Here is a 17,287-nt window from a genome sequence, read left to right as displayed (position 1 = left end):
TCAGAGCTAGTCCGATTTGCATCTAAGCTAATTCCGGAAGCTCCGATTTTCGCTACTTATTAAGTGTAGCCTGTCAATTAGGAATGTTAGCAATGCTACAATACTACATAATATATCTATTGCCTGATTCCTATCGATATCGAATAACATTCATTGTATTTGCTGCAAGCTAATAAGGCTTTCAACTAGAATTTTGTCTCGCAAAGAATCAAATCTTGTCTCGACATTGCTAAATTACCTTTTATCGTTCTACATGTTTACCTATACTCAACCATTGTTTACAAGGCGCGCCTTGCTCTCCGGAAAGTCATCCCTCACACAGTTATCGCATTCTAGAGCTCTATCTTTCTCATCAAGAGCCATGTCTAAGAATGACTGGAGTGCCACTCAATATCTGAAATTCGAGGATGAGCGGACTATGCCGGCTCGCGACCTCCTTGCTCGGGTTCCTCTCCAAGCCCCAAAACGAGTAGTTGATCTGGGTTGTGGACCGGGCAATTCCACCGCTGTTTTGGCAACTCGTTACCCTGATGCTCATATCGTGGGAATGGATTCATCACCCGACATGATTCAGAAAGCAAAGGCGGCTCTCCCAACCTACGAGTTCAGTGTCGAAGACTTGCGGTCCTATTCTCCGCCTCCGTCAGTCGATCTTTTCTTTTCCAATGCTGTTTTCCAATGGCTGAAGAAGGAAGAGCGGATCGCCGTCATTAAAGGCCTGATGGAGACTCAAACCTCTGGAGGAGTGTTTGCCTTTCAAGTGCCAGATAATCTGATGGAGCCCTCCCATGTCTTGATGAGGGAGGTTGCCACCAATGGTCCCTGGGCGTCCACTCTCAGCAATGTCGGCAGAGATACCTTTCAGTCACCACAGGAGATATATAATCAACTGAAGGATTTGTCTTCTGAGGTGAACATTTTCAGAACTGAGTACTACCACTCACTTGAGGATCACAACGCCATTGTGGAATGGGTAAAGGGCACCGGGTTAAGACCCTATGTTGACCCATTGTCGCCGCAGGATAAAGAAGCATTTTTAAGCGAATATCTGAAGCGATTGGAGAGTGCGTATCCCAAGTTAATCGATGGTCGGGTTCTGCTACCCTATCCACGGTTGTTTGTCGTAGCGGTCAGGAAATAAGGTAGGTTTTTCTCTAATTAACGATTGATTCAGTAACGCTTACCAGGTATATTCTAGGTTAACGATGGAAGTATTGCTCAGCAATCTCTATACAAGTATACTTGTATGTATATCAATCTGTATGAACATAGAACATATTAACCTGTCCTGAACAGGGGTTATGATATAGCAAATACAATTTCTCTTTCTAGAGATTAGAGCATAATTTGGGCGATTGATTATGCAAGCTATATATAAACATCATTATGCGTGCAGAATACAATTATACTGCCAGAGTCCCTTCCTATTAGATTGTTCAATATCATCTAGACTGCTCGCCCTCTGAAGAAGAGAGCTATCTAGCAATCTCAAAACTTGATTCGGATAACCCTTCCTATACATAGAAAAATGAGGTGAACATGTGTGGCCTGCCTTGCCATTCCATCACCCATCGGACGAAAGAAAGTTTATATGGCGGACTTCCTCGAATCCTTCATCAAGTCCAAGCAGTTTGGCAATGGAGGTGTTGAGGGAAAACCAGGCTCCGTCCGATTGATCGGACCATCTGAGACTATACAACCAAGGAATATCCCCAAGTTCCCCTCTTGACGGGTAAGGGTAAGAAGTTTAGAATCATATGTAGTGATAGGGGCTTATAATCCAGGCATGCATCGGTATCTGGAGGAGGCGGGCTTTAACAGTTAATGTATGCACTGGTGGCCATAATGCAACCGCAACCAGATCATTGGAGCATGAATTTGGAACTTGATGTAATGATTGCTGACATTGTAGAAGTAGGTAATTTCCTAATACTTTTCTGGTTCTAAATTGGCTGATGTTCCGCCAGAAGAATGACAGGATAGGAGGTTTTAAGGCGCACCGGATTACTGCTTTTCTAATGGGTAAGTATGCTGTACATTGAGGTGTTCATACAAAGCGATTTTAAAGAAGATTTTGTGATATTTAGTATGGTCCTGACCACACAAGAAATTATTGTATCTGGTAGAAATACACTAAATCAATAATCGACAAGGCCCAGTCGTTTTCAGATTGCTCCTTCGTCGGTTGTCTGCGGCTTTGTCTGTTATCAATCAGGCGATGTGATTTGTTTGGTTACACATGTTCCAGGGTGCTGAATAACCCTGCACATTTTATGTTGCTAAATATCGTATCTACACCAAGAGCGTTGTCATACCTTCATTCGATAAGAACCGTAGTTTTAACGATTTAAAAGACCTCTAGTTTATACCTAGCGGTCATGCTTTCTGGGTGGTTTGTCGGACGGCACGCGCAAAGGTTTTTCGGATGGCTTGCTGGATGATTTTTTGGATTTGACGCCAAATGCGATGAGGTCGTGTGGGCGGTTGCTTCTTGGCTCGTTGAGTTCATGTTTGGGTTCTAATCCCAATTCAAAAGGCGTCTCCCGGTATGGCTTGCGGCCTGTGTCCCGTATTGCACCGGGAAGCAAGCCAGTTGGTGTCGTCGTTATCTTCCCCTGTTCATCAACGTCCTCAAATATTTCAGGCCCTCCGGGAATACCTAGCCTAGGCGTCGGCTTGGCCGGGTCCCATGTGAAGATGTGCTTTTTAACAGTCTCGTTCCACTCCATGTGCGGTATCAGGCACAGCGTGCGCCTCCAGATCCTTTGCATGAATCGTCGCGTGATGATATGAGGGCGTCCTTTGGAGTACGGTTTGAATGTCGGGCCTTTTACAGGACCATCTTTTAATAGTGTTCTTAGATAACTGCGGGTTAATCGCCTGATCTTCTTTTGTCTGTCGGAGAGGTTCACTGGTGTCCTCCATTCCGGCGGGTTCCATGGCGTTTCTCCTGAAACCAATCCTTTCAAGATGCCCAGGTCGGGGTCAGGTAGTGGCGGAAGGAGGTGATCGAGGACATCGGTATACCAATCCTTCCGTATGTTCCTCCTTCGTGATTTGGCCACCCCATCTCCCCAGATGCACTTCTTGGGTATGGGCGGCTCAAGGTGTTTCACTTGGCGAATGTTTAGTTGCGAGAGAATCCCGTTGTTCTGCTGGGACTTCAGAAGCTCCATCACGATCGATGGAGGTTCCCAGCCATCTTCGTATTTCTCGGGTCGTTGAAGGGCCTCTTCCACAGCAGTATTATTTGCAGGAACATCGGGGGCGATCAAAGCACTCAGTAATTCCTTCCTCCGTCTCCCTTTTCGCCCATATGCCATTCGGATGACTTTTTCGAGTGGTTTGGAATATCCTGCGTTCGCTCGCTGCAGTAATGACAGGGTATCCTTTACTTCATTGAAGAGAAAGATCTGCCGCTCGGCATTCCATCTGATCCATGGGCGTCGCTCTTCTATCACGTAACGTCGAAATCTTTGGACAACATAGTCATGTATGGTACATTTCGCAACGGGGTCTGGTAGGTAAGAACATTGGCGAAGTAAGGCACGAAAATAACGACGCCATGAATGTTGCTTCCATGGATTGACGAGAGCTAGCTTCGCAGCTTCCACGGCCTCCTTCCTCCCCATGTTGTTGGCTAACGATGTATATGTGTTCGGAAGAACTTTGACTGCCCGAGGCGAACTGAAAAGGGAAATAACATGATTTGACGGTTGTTAACGCGAAAACCGAAGACGCTAAACCCAAAACGCGACTAAGTAGCCACCCCGCGACTTTTCTCTTCGTTGTCGGGACTGGCATAATCAGTTCAAGACGGGACGAATCGAAGAAGACAGGTCTCTGATTCTTTCTATACAATTCTCTAACTCTTTGGGTGGGTGATACTATCTTCTTGGACGGGTGGTCGTATACGTTCGGTTCCAGCTTAGCTATCCCTTTCGCGACCGGTGCGCTAAACCACGCGCCTCTTCGCCTCTTCGCGCGAATCCGGTCGATCCTTAGGATAGGTGCATTTCCCCACATGCCTTGACTCCCTCGCTCTGCTTTTTTATTTTTTTTTTGCTTGGTAAAAAGTTGTTATACCATTTCATTTGGCGCAGCTGAGAATTTTAGAGATTTAAGCGCTGTCAGATATATGTGTATGGTGCCTGGGTTGGGGCCCCAAATACCGAAATTAAACAAGTTCAATGGCTTCCAACAATCACCACCCGCCGCGTCCAAGCCTACCCATGTCATATTCCCAAAGTAGCATTGGGTCTGCCAATGGGATGTCATTTTCGCAGTCGCAACTTGGCTCTTTCAATGCTTCCCAGTCCGTGGCAACAACTCCTCGAGGTACACCCCCTCCGAAAGGATCGCAACAGTCGGCAATGTCATTTACCTATTCGAATGGCCTACCTCATGGTACGCGAGGTAGTTTTAACGGCTTTGAAGACATGAATGGCTATGGAACAATGGTGACGTATCAAGAGGAGATGAAGCCTCAAATCTACAGAGTATGTTCTATCCTATCTTTGTGTGACCGCGCGGCCTTTACTTTCAAGGTCCATTCCATGTTGACGCTCCCTGTTCATGTATAGGCAGTTTATTCCAATGTTTCCGTCTACGAAATGGAAGTTAATGGAGTCGCCGTTATGAAGCGTCGTTCGGACTCTTGGTTAAATGCCACCCAGATCCTCAAAGTGGCCGGTGTTGTCAAGGCGAGGAGGACGAAGACGCTCGAAAAGGAAATAGCGGCTGGTGAACATGAGAAGGTCCAGGGAGGCTATGGTAAATACCAAGGCACATGGGTGAACTACCAGAGGGGCGTGGAACTTTGTCGCGAATACCACGTTGAGGAAATGCTGAGGCCGCTTCTTGAATACGACATGGGGCCCAACGGCACCACTGGTTCCGCGCAGGACTCTTTAGATACCCCCACGAAGGAACAGGCGATGGCTGCGCAGAGAAAACGGCTATACAGCGGCATGGACAATCGTAATATGTCTCAACCACAACAGGGTACTTTCTTCCAGAACATTTCTCGCACTGCCGCTACAGCGGTCAACGCTATGAGTAAAGCTCGCTTTGATTCTCCTGCAGCAAGAGGTATCGATGGTAGGCGATCAAGTATCATACGAAAGCCTTCAAATCAGACAGGCAGTCAAGAATCGCAGCTTCCTTTTGCCAGTCAACAGAGCATGTACAGCATGGCATCCGACAACGGATTCGGAAACAACCTTCACCACAATGGCCGACACCCTCATGATACCTCAGCGTTTGATCACGATGAGTTTGTTGAACCTCCGCGCAAGCGCGTCCGGTCTTCTTCCAACCATACGCATTCATTTGGACTCCATTATGAGCCTTCGGCGGTGTCGATGACCGAGGCAACCCCGACGGAACCAAACGATTCCTTTTATCAAGATATGGATATGTCAACTTCTATGGTTGACGGTAACAAGCGCGGCGTTGAACCACTTCCTCCAGCGACAACTCCTGAAAGGTTCCAAAAGATGAAGCTCATTATGACCTTGTTTCTCGACAAGCGGACCAAAGACTTTTCTAATCATCCTGCCTTGATGCAGCTAACTGGTCACGATTTGGAGACCCCACTCGATGAATATCGGAATAACGCCCTACATTGGGCATCAATGCTTGCTCGTATGCCCCTTGTCCATGCGCTTGTCGAGAAAGGCGTTAGTATATTCCGACTTAATGGTGCCGGTGAAACTGCATTGCAGAAATCTGTAGGAACAAGGAACAATTATGACTATAGAAGCTTCCCACGCTTGCTGCAGGTTCTTGCTCCAACAATTGACATGGTGGATTATAGTGGGCGAACAATTCTTCACCATATCGCTGTAATGGCTGCAACAGGCGGCGGCGGCCATGTGTCAGCGAAGCATTATTTAGAGGGCTTGTTGGAATTTATAGTCCGACATGGAGGTAGCGTGCAGGGCCGACAAACCCCGAATGGGCTCGAAAATGGAGCAAACATTGAACAACCCGGTGAGGTCATAACGCTTGGTCGATTCATTTCAGAAATCGTAAATCTCCGCGATGATCAAGGGGACACGGCACTGAATCTCGCGGGGCGCGCACGTTCTGTGCTTGTGCCGCAGTTATTGGAAGTGGGTGCAGACCCTCACATACCAAATCATACTGGTCTTCGGCCTGCGGACTATGGCGTGGGTGTAGATATGGTTGATGGAAATTCACAATCTCAGCAGTCTGGAACCAAGAATGATTCCTTTATGGACCAACTAGCTAAGACTAAAAAGGAAATCCTTGATGGTAAGAGGGCAACTATATTGATCGTTATAATTATTTCGACCCACTGACTCTTTGTGCAGCAACATTAGCCCAGATTAGCACGATAGTGCAGGAAACACTAGGAGGCCTTGACAAAGAATTGGCCACGAATCTCGCTAAAAAGCACGAGAAGTTTGAGCATTGGCATTCAAAAATCCGCGAGTCAGCGAAAGCTCGGCAAATTGAACAGAAACAACTTGACGAGCTCAGGCGCAAAGCCTCAGATCGTACAGGACTGAGCAGGCGCTTCAAAAACCTTGAGATGTCATCTGAAGATTTGCTTGTACTTCTAAAGAGCATCCATGGTGATTCATATGATTCATCGAGAACGATGTCAGTCGGCGATGCCGACAAAGACTCCGGAATTGATATCGACAAATTTGAAGTTATCTTTCCGGAAAACTTTGATCCTGCCTCTGGATTTTCAGAACAGCAAACTGCTTTCTTAGACTCGCTACCGTCTGCTGCAGCTCTGCAGCAACGCATACAAGGCTATGAAGCATTCAACGAAGAAATCATGAATGAAATCGACCGCCTTAAATCGAAGAATGTGGTACTTGGTCAGAGCTATCGGCGAATGGTCATGGCCTGCACTAACTGGACAGCTGAGCAAGTTGACGAAGCTGCCGAGGGTTTAACAGAGTGTGTTAAAGAACTGAATGATAATCCAGTTCCCGAAGATGAGGCTATAGAAATCCTGATGAAGGACCGTGGTCAGGATTGGTAACATCATCTACGAAATACGAAAAACATACATCACATATGAGCCGGCTTTTCAGAGAATTCTCCCCCTTTGAAATCGCTGCAAGATTACGAATATTTCTTTTCCATGATATCTCATTGCCTTTGGATTCGGTACAAACGAGCGTTAGTTCATATGGAGCTTGGTGTTGAGCATTCTGCACGTTTATGCATCAATGTCTGTATTTACAGATACCCTAACAGCACATATAATGGGTTTTGAATGGTGTTTTGCTTTTGTTATCTATAGATATGTGTTTGGTAAGGCTATATTGTTCCCTTGATTCAAGGAGATATATATATACCAAACTCCGGGCAGCGTTGTTATTCTGCCTCGTACTTGCTCATGAGCAGATCGGGTTTGCTTCAATTGGAATAAATGGCTTTATGGAAGTCATTGGTTTACTCTTCAATACAGTTCAGATTCCTGCTATAAGACTTGTTATCATTTGGTATACACTATGCGCGGCTCTTATATCACAGAGTGTATACCTACTCTCAAATATAGTATCTCAGTTAAGCCTAGCGAGCATGGGCATGTTCTCTCAGTATCTCATTCAGCCCATCCCGCTGCACACACTCCTCAAAATGGAAGCTCCGTGCTAAAGAATCTAGTTCCGCTTCATCCATGCCCCGGAACAACTCCGCAAACTCATCCGTAAAAGATGCCGCCAAAAACGTCTGGAACACATTCCGTAATAAATGCCTCTCCGTGTTCCACGGCGTAGGATATGTCTCCTTCGCCTGGGGACTGACCTTGTCAATCCATTCAACAAGCGGTCTTAGCGCCGCTTCGGGTTCAGCGCTAGGCCGTCTTCCCCAACAATCCAGCCAGAAGTGGTTCTTCTTCTCTAGGAAGGGTTGAATGGTCTTATTCCATTTGCTATCTGGGTTCGTGTAGATCATGCCTTGGAGTCCAATGTCTTTATATAGCCAGATGGACCAGTGGATGTTGTACTTATCATAGATGCGGAGCTGCTCGCCGAGGAGATTGTAGCGTTCTTGGTTGATGGCTGAGGCTTCTGCGTCAGCGCGGGGATCTGCATAGACGGGGCCGAATTCGCCGTTCCAGATTGCTGTGCCTTTCTCGTTCAGATGTTGAACTTTGCGAAGATAAGTGCGTTCTAGATGAGCGTTTTGCTCGGTTGTACCCTTGTAGCGCTCGCCTGTTGGGAAGCCCATTGACTTTGTTTCATTGTTAGAGTTAGCGTTTATTTTGAATTGGAGTATAAGAACGGAGCAATGAGAAGGGAGACATACAGCGTAGTCATGGATGGAATAAACAGAGTTAGGAAGGACCTTGTCAAAGCCTTTCCACTCCATGGCAAACGTATTTCCATCTAGCCATAGGATATGGTCTGGATCAATGGCACGGATAGCCTTCTCAACCCTCTCGTAGAATGCAGGAAGTCTAACATGCTCAGGATCGCACGGTTCGTTAAGAGGATTATACCCGGCGACCCACGGGTTAGACCTATATCTAGCCGCAATCTGTTCCCATAGCCATACTGTTCTATCCTGGTGGTCCTTGTAGTCCCAGAACGCAGCGTAGCTGGTGAAGTTATCTGAATGCCAGTCACCATTTTGGCCGCCAGGAGCCGTGTGCATATCCAGTATGGTGTAGATATTCTGTTTTGCGCACTATTCTCGTGACCAAAGGTGAGTGTTCTGTGAACAATAGATTGGATATTGGTCTGATAGGAGAGCTTACCAAGTCTACCACACGATCCAAATGTTTGAATCCAGACTCTTTAAGCACGCGCGGGTTCATATCATCTTCTAGATGGCGGTAGTTGAAGGGGATTCGAATACAATTCAACCCTAGTCCGGCAAAGAACTTGGCATCTGCCTCTGTGAAGAAATATTCCAGCCATCTGTCGAAGAAGAATTCGTATTTCTCTGGCCCCAAAACGTTCTTCATCGCAGCACGGTGTTGCGACTCATGGCCTGGATATCCAGTGATGAAGTTTTCCATACTAGAAGGACCATAAAATTAGTATATTACACTATGATGGCAGGAGTAACTGGGGCCGACGTACTTCATCCATCCTCCGATGGCTGCACCCCGAAGGAGGACCTCATTGCCGTTGTCATCGACAACCTTGTTGCCTTTAACTTTCAGGATCCCCGAAGACATTATAGCAGTTTTCTCTAACGTAATCCGATAAGCGATAGGTATATTTTCTTGGAAATTTGTCGACCTCCAGCAATTTCTAGTGCATAGAAGTAAACTTACAGTTTAATTGATATGGCATACAACAGCCACCTTAATAAACCCCGGGCCTCCTGGCCTAACGGCAAAATGCATGCTGGTATGAGCGATTCTTTTGCATCTTGGCTTCAGGTATGCGGGGTAAGTTTCGTGTCAACCTCTTCTCTGATGCGAGACGATCTGAAAGCCATGTCGGATAAACGATACATTTAGGCTGAATCATAGGTTACGAAGACCAATGTTGCTTAGTAGCCAAGACTCCAAGTAACAATGTATATCTAACCTTCAAAGGCTAAGGTCGAGATCTGGTGATTGGTGGAAAATAGCATCGCTCGGGAAATGCTCGCCGTTCGTACCAAGAATGTATAGTTTCCGAGGATTTATCACATAAATTCCTATTCTGTCAGTTGAAGCTCAAACTTAACTTGGAAACTACAGTGGATAATACTTGTCATGGCGTGGAGGCGTGACGACGTCGTTAGATCACACTGCCCACACTACAGCTCTGTATGGTACACACTATGCCAGGCTACAGTCCACTTGTTAACCTTGGATAGTGCTTGGTTAGATCCCGATCCGACCAACTCAGTAACTGGCGATTAGATAGGATATTTGAAGTAACATAAAAGCAGTTGACGACATTGATCCGGATGGATTGGGGTTGACGGATGATAGAAGATAATGATATGGGAAGGATTCAAGGAAGATGTGTGGATGAAACAGGGAAGAAGAGGATGCGAGTCACGGGGAGTGCCTTTCCCAAATGAGGTAAACCCTAGACACAATGCAAAAGAATTAAAAGAGAAACATGAAGTCAGTAGTTATCGGTATGCGTTGGTAGCCTACTTCAAAGCAACCGGGCTGCAGATACCCACCTCCTAGATCTAATCGATGATCAAGTTCGTCCCATATCATTGTTACCATGCATCTCGACTTCCATATCCCGATCTCAGCTGGGTAACCTGGCGGAAATCCCATGTTCCACTACTGATGGTGAAGCAAATTCAAAACCTAGTAAGCTTCGGAACCTCACATGTCTGTATCACGTTTGCCCAACCGCTTCTTGTAATCCCAATGCTAATTAACTGCTTCACGGATACGATTATATGTAAGCTAAAGAAAAGAAGCATCATGCAGTTAAACGACTAAATACTCACATACACTGTGTGTAGTGCTTGATGACTTGTTGGCTAACTCCAAGCTGCTCAGTTCGAGTTTAGGTGTTCGGTAACCATATTATCTATGTACAAAGTTGACTCGCCCATCCCTGGTCTGCGCGATGCATACACGCCGCGGAATGCACTCCGGTGTCCGTATATTACAAATCTTCATTCACTATACATTACTCGCTTTACTCCTTGACTTATGCCGAAGATATGATTTTCTTTCTACCGGGATGGCGATCTGCATACAGATGTGCCACTGCTAGTAGTTTGTAGCCGAATCTATGTTCCACAGAAAGTTGCTCGTCAGACGAGACTATGCAACGGTATCTGAAGTTGTTAAGCTTACAGTTCTAAAAGAATATAAGCTCCGAAAACAAAATCATCAGCTGACCTAGATTATTATTTGGGTATTTGAGGATGGTCTGTCCCTTCCAATGTTGTTCCACCACACGCTAATGACAAACTACATTATGGATATCAAGGAAAATCCGGCACTTCACGCCTTCGCCTTTGGAGTCTTGACCCATCTACTTTACTTTCGTTTTGGCGAGCACCATCTATATCCAACGAGGTACATTTACGGCTACATCGGATCATTCATTTGCATTGCAGCCTTTCTTTACAACGCGGAAGAAATCCCTTTCAATTCGGCATTTTCCAGATCCTTGTACTTGGTCTTCACCCATTTACTTGGTCTATACAGTAGCCTCGTCATATACCGCCTCTTATTTCATCCACTTCGATGTTTTCCGGGGCCCTTTCTGTCAAAGGTCTCAGCGTTTTGGTTATCAGCTCAACTTCGCCACGAGACTCTCTATCGCAAGCTTGCCGACCTGCACAATGAATACGGTGACTTTGTCCGCGTAGGGCCATCTGATCTCTCAATCATTCATCCTAGAGCCGTTAACACCATCTACGGCTTCAAATCTACGTGTACCAAGAGTGCGTGGTACGATGGCTCTGCACCCCTAAGGTCGCTTCACGCGCACCGTAATAGGGCTGATCACGACAAACATCGCCGTACCTGGAACCCAGGGTTCACCGACCGTGCCCTACATGGATATGAGAAGCGGATACAGGTATATAGGCAGAAGCTCATCAACCAGATCAAATCGATGGAAGGTGGCAAGCCCATAAATGTTAGCACCTTGTTCACCTGGTATGGGTATGATGTGATGGGCGACCTGGCATTCGGCCAAAGCTTCGACATGTTGGATAACAGTGCGTCCCATTGGGCAATCTTGATGACACACCGTATGCTCAAGCCGGTGGAGTATCTGATGCCAATATGGTTCTTCCGACTACTGTTATCTATTCCTGGCACCACCAAGGCATTCTGGAAATTCAATGAATACTGGGGTCAACTCTTTAAGATGAGGATGGCGGTATGGTGAACTGACAATTCGTCCACGGACCAGTCATGCTAATGGGACCAGACGAAGCAAGAAATACCTGATATTAGTGCATGTCTGCTGGAACCGCTGAAAGGGCGGGCACCAACATCCGACGAGTCCAATGTGTTGCTCGGAGATGCGTCTTTGATTATCAACGCAGGAGGGTAAGTCACCACTCGTACATTTGACTCTGTGTATGATCGTTACCCACAGCGATAGGGACACTACGGCAACAACTTTGACGACAATCATATACGAATTGGCACGTCGTCCAAGCGAGGTTCAGAAACTACGGGCCGAGTTAACCAGTTATACCACCGACCCGAACGGGGAATACTCCCAGGAGAGTCTCGCAATCCTGAGACATTTAAATGGTATCATCTACGAGACGCTCCGCATACACTCCCCTGTCCCGAGCTACATCCCACGGAAGACACCGCCGGAGGGAATCAACATCGACGGGACGCATGTGCCGGGGAACATGAATATATCCTGCCCGCAATGGGTTATTGGTCGATGTAAGCAACTCGCTATCAGAGCAGTTCGATGGTTTTTTATAACTAATGAATTTTCTGCCCTAGCCGAGAATGTCTATCAAAACGCCCAGGACTTTATCCCCGAGCGATGGTACCTGTATCCCAAAATGATCAAGGAGAGATCTGCCTTCGCCCCATTCACAACGGGTACGCTGACAAATGAATTTACCTGACCATGAGATATACAGCTGATGTTGTCAGGGCCATACACCTGCATTGGCAAGTCCCTAGCCCTCATGAATATCCGGGCAACTGTTGCTCGACTGATAACAACTTTTGATATGGAACTACCACTTGGCGACGATGGGCGAAACCTTGAGAGAAGCATGAGGGAACATTTTTCTATCTACATGGCAAAGGACATACAGGTTCTCTTTCAAAAACGTGCCATATAGCTAATTCCGGATCAACGCAGTTTACGTTGTGACTTCTCTGTACGTATGCTCATTCGTCTGGCGTCACCTGGTATAATCGGTGGGTAATATAAGGAACCATTCGTTGATCTAGATATCTGGAGAGATCAAGTGACCTAGCTCACTACGAACACTTTCTCCCCCTCCATCAAACTGAAATACCAACACGAGAGTTATATTATGCCGTACTATAATTCCCATTGTATCACATGGAGCGCCCATAACATCCAAGCGCGAATGCATGCTACGTGCAGCTTACAAATAGGGTCGGAAATGCAGATCAGTATCTTATCAGTTTCGATTAATCCGGTTTGCGACCAACGACGTGGTATCACGTCGTAGCCTGTCGCTTGGCATTAGGTCACCATACTAGAGTCCTGAGTGGTTGGTACCAACCACCAATTGTATAAAAGTACTAATAATCTTGACTCATGTCCCCAGGATTGGGGACAAAGAGACTGATAGCATCATTGACAGGCAGACTCAAAGTATGCGCAGCCCTAACCCACTAGCCGAAGCATGATCAAATTGATTTCCATTGACCCCTTCCACTAGATTCAGAAAAAAATGATGTAACCCCAAATACGCGCCGTTGCATAAACCTCGGGATTGTGTGCGAACAAGGAAGTTGTCCGGAAAAGCTTTTCCCCCCGGCTGGGCCGGCTAGGCAAGACAAAGCCAAGAGGGATTAAGAAGTTCTGGGCAGAAAACAAGAGTTGGGTTTAAGAAACCCAAAAAAGAAAGAAAAGATACTTCGGCGGTTCCGTTAAGGCATGTGCCTAGCCGAGTAGTAAGTTTAGACCAGGAAATTATACATACCCCGTGCGTTTCGGGAAGCAAATGCCGTCGTATCACATGGCGCATACAGTGACGCTCATAATATGAGTGGCTTTGGACTGCAGCCATTCTAGCAGCTGAAAAGCTGTTCTGATCATGACCGCATCTGTGCATGCCGTTGTGGGAAAACTCACCAATCCGGTCGGGCCAAGGCCGATATGCTGCGTGGATGGGTCTCGTGGAATGAAGCCAATCAATCAAAGTTAACTCTTACGGTCAGACTTTTACCGTAGTGATCCTTAGTTGTGTGGACTAAATGGTTGACTGGAATGACTAAATCCGCTAGTGAGCTCGTACCCCGCGGCGAGGACCATGGCTAGGGAGTAAGCACCGAACCTCCAACTAGATTGTTCTTCTTGACGCCGGTGGCGGTATCGGAGATACAAAGAGAACGGATTGTGTATCGGTATGTACCGTTGAGATAGCCAAGAGAAAAATGAACGTGAGAGATGGTATAAATGGTATCAAATTGGACAGCGACACACATCCAACTACATGAATTCCGAAAGTCTGGAGATTCAAGATGAAAACGTGGAGAGGGCTTGGCACGGTCTGGAGTAAAAAGCTTGGCGATGTGACGGGTACTAAAGAGAGAGATCAATCCATGGGTGAGCTGAGGCTTCCCGTCAGATGATTGAATCCATGATGATCCGAGCCATCATGCATGGAGCCAGATATTGGTTTTCGCGCAAGGAGTATGCATCCATAACTCGGGCCACTGTCCTCTTCCCGATTTGCAATCCACGGGTCATCTGTTCGATGAGACTTCTATGCTCTTAAATTAGGAAATAGGCCTCACCATCAGTCTTTACAACCTCATCCCGAGGTCGACGATCGGCAGCCACCCCCCCGGCGGCAAGGATGGAGAGGAAATTTTGCGGGGTCCCTCCTTAGCAGCATTTTAGGCTCAGAGCCTTGAATCCTTTTGTTTTGGGCCCTGTCGGAGATTTAAATCGGAGATCTCTCTCTTACTCCCTCGCCTTCTGAAAAGAATTTCTTTTTTTTTTTCCCGAGCTTCCTGCCGCTCCAGTCTCATCTTTCTGGTACAAAACTTCTTCAATATCTTCTGTTATCTCTTGAGTTTCCTGGCTGGCTTCTTTCACCATGGAGGCAGAAACTCATGAAAAGCGCCCCGATGGCAATCACACTCCATCACCAGACAACGATGAGATGGAACACATGAGCGTAGGGAGGTATCTCTGGACGAGGCTGCCAACGCTGGTACCACCGATGAATCCCGCCCCTAACCCATTTAAGGCGCTTTCTCTTCTCAATAGACAGCAATGGCTTTTCTTTACAGTGCGTCCGCCAACTTTTGCCCCTCCCGGGCACAGCTAACTGCCTCTAGGTCGCGTTTCTAGGGTGGTCCTGGGATGCATTCGATTTTTTCACGGTTTCTTTAACAACTTCTCAATTGGCAGAGGCCTTCGATAAATCCGTTTCCGACATCACCTGGGGAATTACCCTTGTACTCATGCTTCGATCCGTGGGTGCCATCACCTTCGGAATTGCCTCTGATCGCTGGGGTCGAAAATGGCCGTTCATTGTCAATAACATCCTCTTCATTGTTTTGGAGCTGGGCACTGGCTTTTGCCAGACCTATAAGCAGTTCTTAGCTTGCCGCGCTCTCTTTGGGATTGCAATGGGTGGTCTCTATGGGAATGCAGCGGCAACGGCGCTGGAGGACTGTCCCTTGGAAGCGCGAGGCATCGTGTCCGGTCTGCTCCAACAGGGGTACGCATTCGGCTACCTGCTGGCCACTGCATTCGCACGGGGATTAGTCGATACTACTCCTCACGGATGGAGACCGCTGTATTGGTTTGGCGCCTGTCCTCCCGTTTTGATTATTCTCTTCCGATTGTGTCTGCCGGAAACCAATACGTTCCTTCAACGGCAGGCTACCCGAGAAGACGTTCGAGGTGGAGTAGCGTCATCCTTCATCTCAGAAGGCAAAACAGCTCTGAAGCGGCATTGGTTGCTCCTTCTTTACCTCGTTTTGCTGATGGCGGGTTTCAACTTCATGGTAAGCCATTGCTCCAGATGGCCTAATTTGAGAATTCCCCCCTGACATCTTTGTTCATGTAGTCGCATGGATCCCAAGACTTGTATCCAACCCTCTTGAAAAGCGAGTTTAGCTTCTCTGCCAACGCTGTGACTGTTACTCAAGTTGTCTCCAACCTAGGCGCTCTCACCGGTGGGACGCTGTGTGGCTGGGCGAGTCAGATCTTTGGGCGTCGGTTTTCTATCATCGTGATCAGCATCGTCGGTGGTGCGCTTCTATACCCCTACACCTTCGTCACCTCGACCGACGTCATGGCCGCGGCGTTCTTTGAGCAGTTCTGCGTGCAGGGCGCATGGGGGGTGATCCCCATTCATTTGATGGAGCTGTCTCCGGGAGCAATTCGCACCTTCACGGTGGGAACGGCCTACCAGTTGGGCAATCTGGTCTCGTCGGCCAGTTCCACGATTGAATCCACGATCGGCGAGCGCTTTCCCCTGCCACCCACTGAGACGGAAAAGCATCGATACCAGTATGGGAAAGTCATTTGTATCTTTATGGGCTGTGTGTACGCCTACACAATTATAGTGACCTTCTTCGGGCCGGAGCGACTGGGCCGCCAATTTGATGTTGCGCATGATACTGATATGGCGGAGGTGGCCGCCCATCGTGGGACGACTACGGTGGGGGAAGGTGCCGAGAGCGATGTGGAGAAGGGCACGGTCTCCCGGGTTGAAGGCTAGTTATTGCATGTTGAGATTGAATATACGTAATGGTTTGACAGGCGTAGACAGATGATCTCATACTTCATTATTCTGGCAAAGGTGTCGTGTTTACTATTCTATAGTAGTCCATGTATCGGCTGTACTCGCTCTTCAATCCGGCGTGGGTCCATCCGATCTCTAGCTTGCCCGGTATCTACCCCGTGGTAGCCCAGCCCTGTTCACTGATATGTACATTTCTTTGTCCCTCATGGTCGCTTTCGTAGGCAACGCGAAAATTAGACCTATCGAGAGGTATATAGAAGTTAGTAAGGTATTATCAAGCCCGATACACCACTCAAATGACCTTGTGAGATGGAACGTGGCATCTGAATCTGCTTAATTGTTTATCTTATATGGTCAATGCTCATGAGAGTTGGTCACATGGAGGGTTTTCTTCATTCGCCGCGGACGAGTTAACAAGTCTTGGAAAGGAATAACTTACTACGTACACGACACTTCAAGCGCGCATCCCATCGGAGGAGCTCGAGCGAGGAAACTATGTACATGCATACCAGTCGCTGATGGGGGAATTCGTCCCCTTTTGTATGACGGGGAACTTTTCCAAACAAACCCCGCATTCTGACGGTCAAATCATATAAGGTTATTGCTGACAAAAGATGTCTTACGTTGCTGGTCGTACAACTTGAAGACCACAGAAGGAAAATTGTCCTTTGATTGGCCTTGAATTATCGATTGGAGGGGCACGGGGATGGCGTGCTCTCTCTCTCTTCTCTCATTCACCAGTCTCCGATCAAATAAACATTATGATACTCTACAAGATTAATCCCTAGTCCAAGAATAGTATATTTATGCTATGATCGGGAGTGGACTTGTGTCAATTGCACCCTTTGAACCCTTTAATCCGTCCTAGGCTAAGGAAAGGATGACGTTGTCTTGATACCGTAACTTGAGATGCCTTAACTCTCCC

General features: G+C 47.1%; 6 protein-coding genes across 6 annotated transcripts; 4 read left to right on the top strand and 2 right to left on the bottom strand.

The window, feature by feature from the left end:
- Positions 1–116: 116 nt before the first annotated feature.
- On the top strand, positions 117–1,417 carry BDV38DRAFT_245666 (S-adenosyl-L-methionine-dependent methyltransferase). The gene is made up of 3 exons (XM_032054462.1): positions 117–1,142; positions 1,199–1,244; positions 1,297–1,417. The coding sequence occupies exon 1, from the start codon at positions 254–256 to the stop codon at positions 1,139–1,141; it is 888 nt and encodes a 295-aa protein (XP_031913930.1). The 5' UTR covers positions 117–253; the 3' UTR covers position 1,142; positions 1,199–1,244; positions 1,297–1,417.
- A 625-nt stretch (positions 1,418–2,042) lies between these two features.
- BDV38DRAFT_245665 (uncharacterized protein) lies at positions 2,043–3,693 on the bottom strand. Its single transcript, XM_032054461.1, has one exon. The coding sequence runs from the start codon at positions 3,630–3,632 to the stop codon at positions 2,370–2,372; it is 1,263 nt and encodes a 420-aa protein (XP_031913929.1). The 5' UTR covers positions 3,633–3,693; the 3' UTR covers positions 2,043–2,369.
- Positions 3,694–4,232: 539 nt separating this feature from the next.
- Positions 4,233–7,024, top strand: BDV38DRAFT_282475 (putative APSES transcription factor (MbpA); the record flags this gene model as incomplete). The annotated part of the gene is made up of 3 exons (XM_032059788.1): positions 4,233–4,499; positions 4,584–6,279; positions 6,339–7,024. The coding sequence occupies 3 exons, from the start codon at positions 4,233–4,235 to the stop codon at positions 7,022–7,024; spliced, it is 2,649 nt and encodes an 882-aa protein (XP_031913928.1).
- Positions 7,025–7,558: 534 nt separating this feature from the next.
- On the bottom strand, positions 7,559–9,441 carry BDV38DRAFT_292506 (glycoside hydrolase family 5 protein; the record flags this gene model as incomplete). Its single annotated transcript, XM_032062025.1, has 5 exons — positions 7,559–8,223; positions 8,299–8,679; positions 8,750–9,014; positions 9,078–9,189; positions 9,423–9,441. 5 exons carry the CDS (start codon positions 9,439–9,441, stop codon positions 7,561–7,563), a joined length of 1,440 nt encoding a protein of 479 aa, XP_031913927.1.
- A 1,445-nt stretch (positions 9,442–10,886) lies between these two features.
- On the top strand, positions 10,887–13,811 carry ftmC (cytochrome P450 monooxygenase ftmC; the record flags this gene model as incomplete). Its single annotated transcript, XM_032062024.1, has 5 exons — positions 10,887–11,801; positions 11,853–11,974; positions 12,030–12,328; positions 12,392–12,493; positions 13,237–13,811. The coding sequence occupies 5 exons, from the start codon at positions 10,887–10,889 to the stop codon at positions 13,269–13,271; spliced, it is 1,473 nt and encodes a 490-aa protein (XP_031913926.1). The 3' UTR covers positions 13,272–13,811.
- Positions 13,812–14,700: 889 nt separating this feature from the next.
- BDV38DRAFT_282472 (sugar transporter family protein) lies at positions 14,701–16,338 on the top strand (the record flags this gene model as incomplete). Its single annotated transcript, XM_032059787.1, has 3 exons — positions 14,701–14,895; positions 14,945–15,619; positions 15,682–16,338. The coding sequence occupies 3 exons, from the start codon at positions 14,701–14,703 to the stop codon at positions 16,336–16,338; spliced, it is 1,527 nt and encodes a 508-aa protein (XP_031913925.1).
- Between the last annotated feature and the right edge of the window lie 949 nt (positions 16,339–17,287).

Source organism: Aspergillus pseudotamarii (genome assembly GCF_009193445.1).
Source record: "Aspergillus pseudotamarii strain CBS 117625 unplaced genomic scaffold BDV38scaffold_24, whole genome shotgun sequence".
Classification (NCBI taxonomy): Eukaryota; Fungi; Ascomycota; class Eurotiomycetes; order Eurotiales; family Aspergillaceae; genus Aspergillus; species Aspergillus pseudotamarii.
Note: the sequence above shows the minus strand (reverse complement) of the source record. Positions and strands in the feature narration are given on the sequence as shown.

Coding starts and splice junctions, on each gene's coding strand:
- BDV38DRAFT_245666 (XM_032054462.1), top strand. CDS start 254: ATGTTTACCTATACTCAACCATTGTTTACAAGGCGCGCCTTGCTCTCC.
- BDV38DRAFT_245665 (XM_032054461.1), bottom strand. CDS start 3,632: ATGGGGAGGAAGGAGGCCGTGGAAGCTGCGAAGCTAGCTCTCGTCAAT.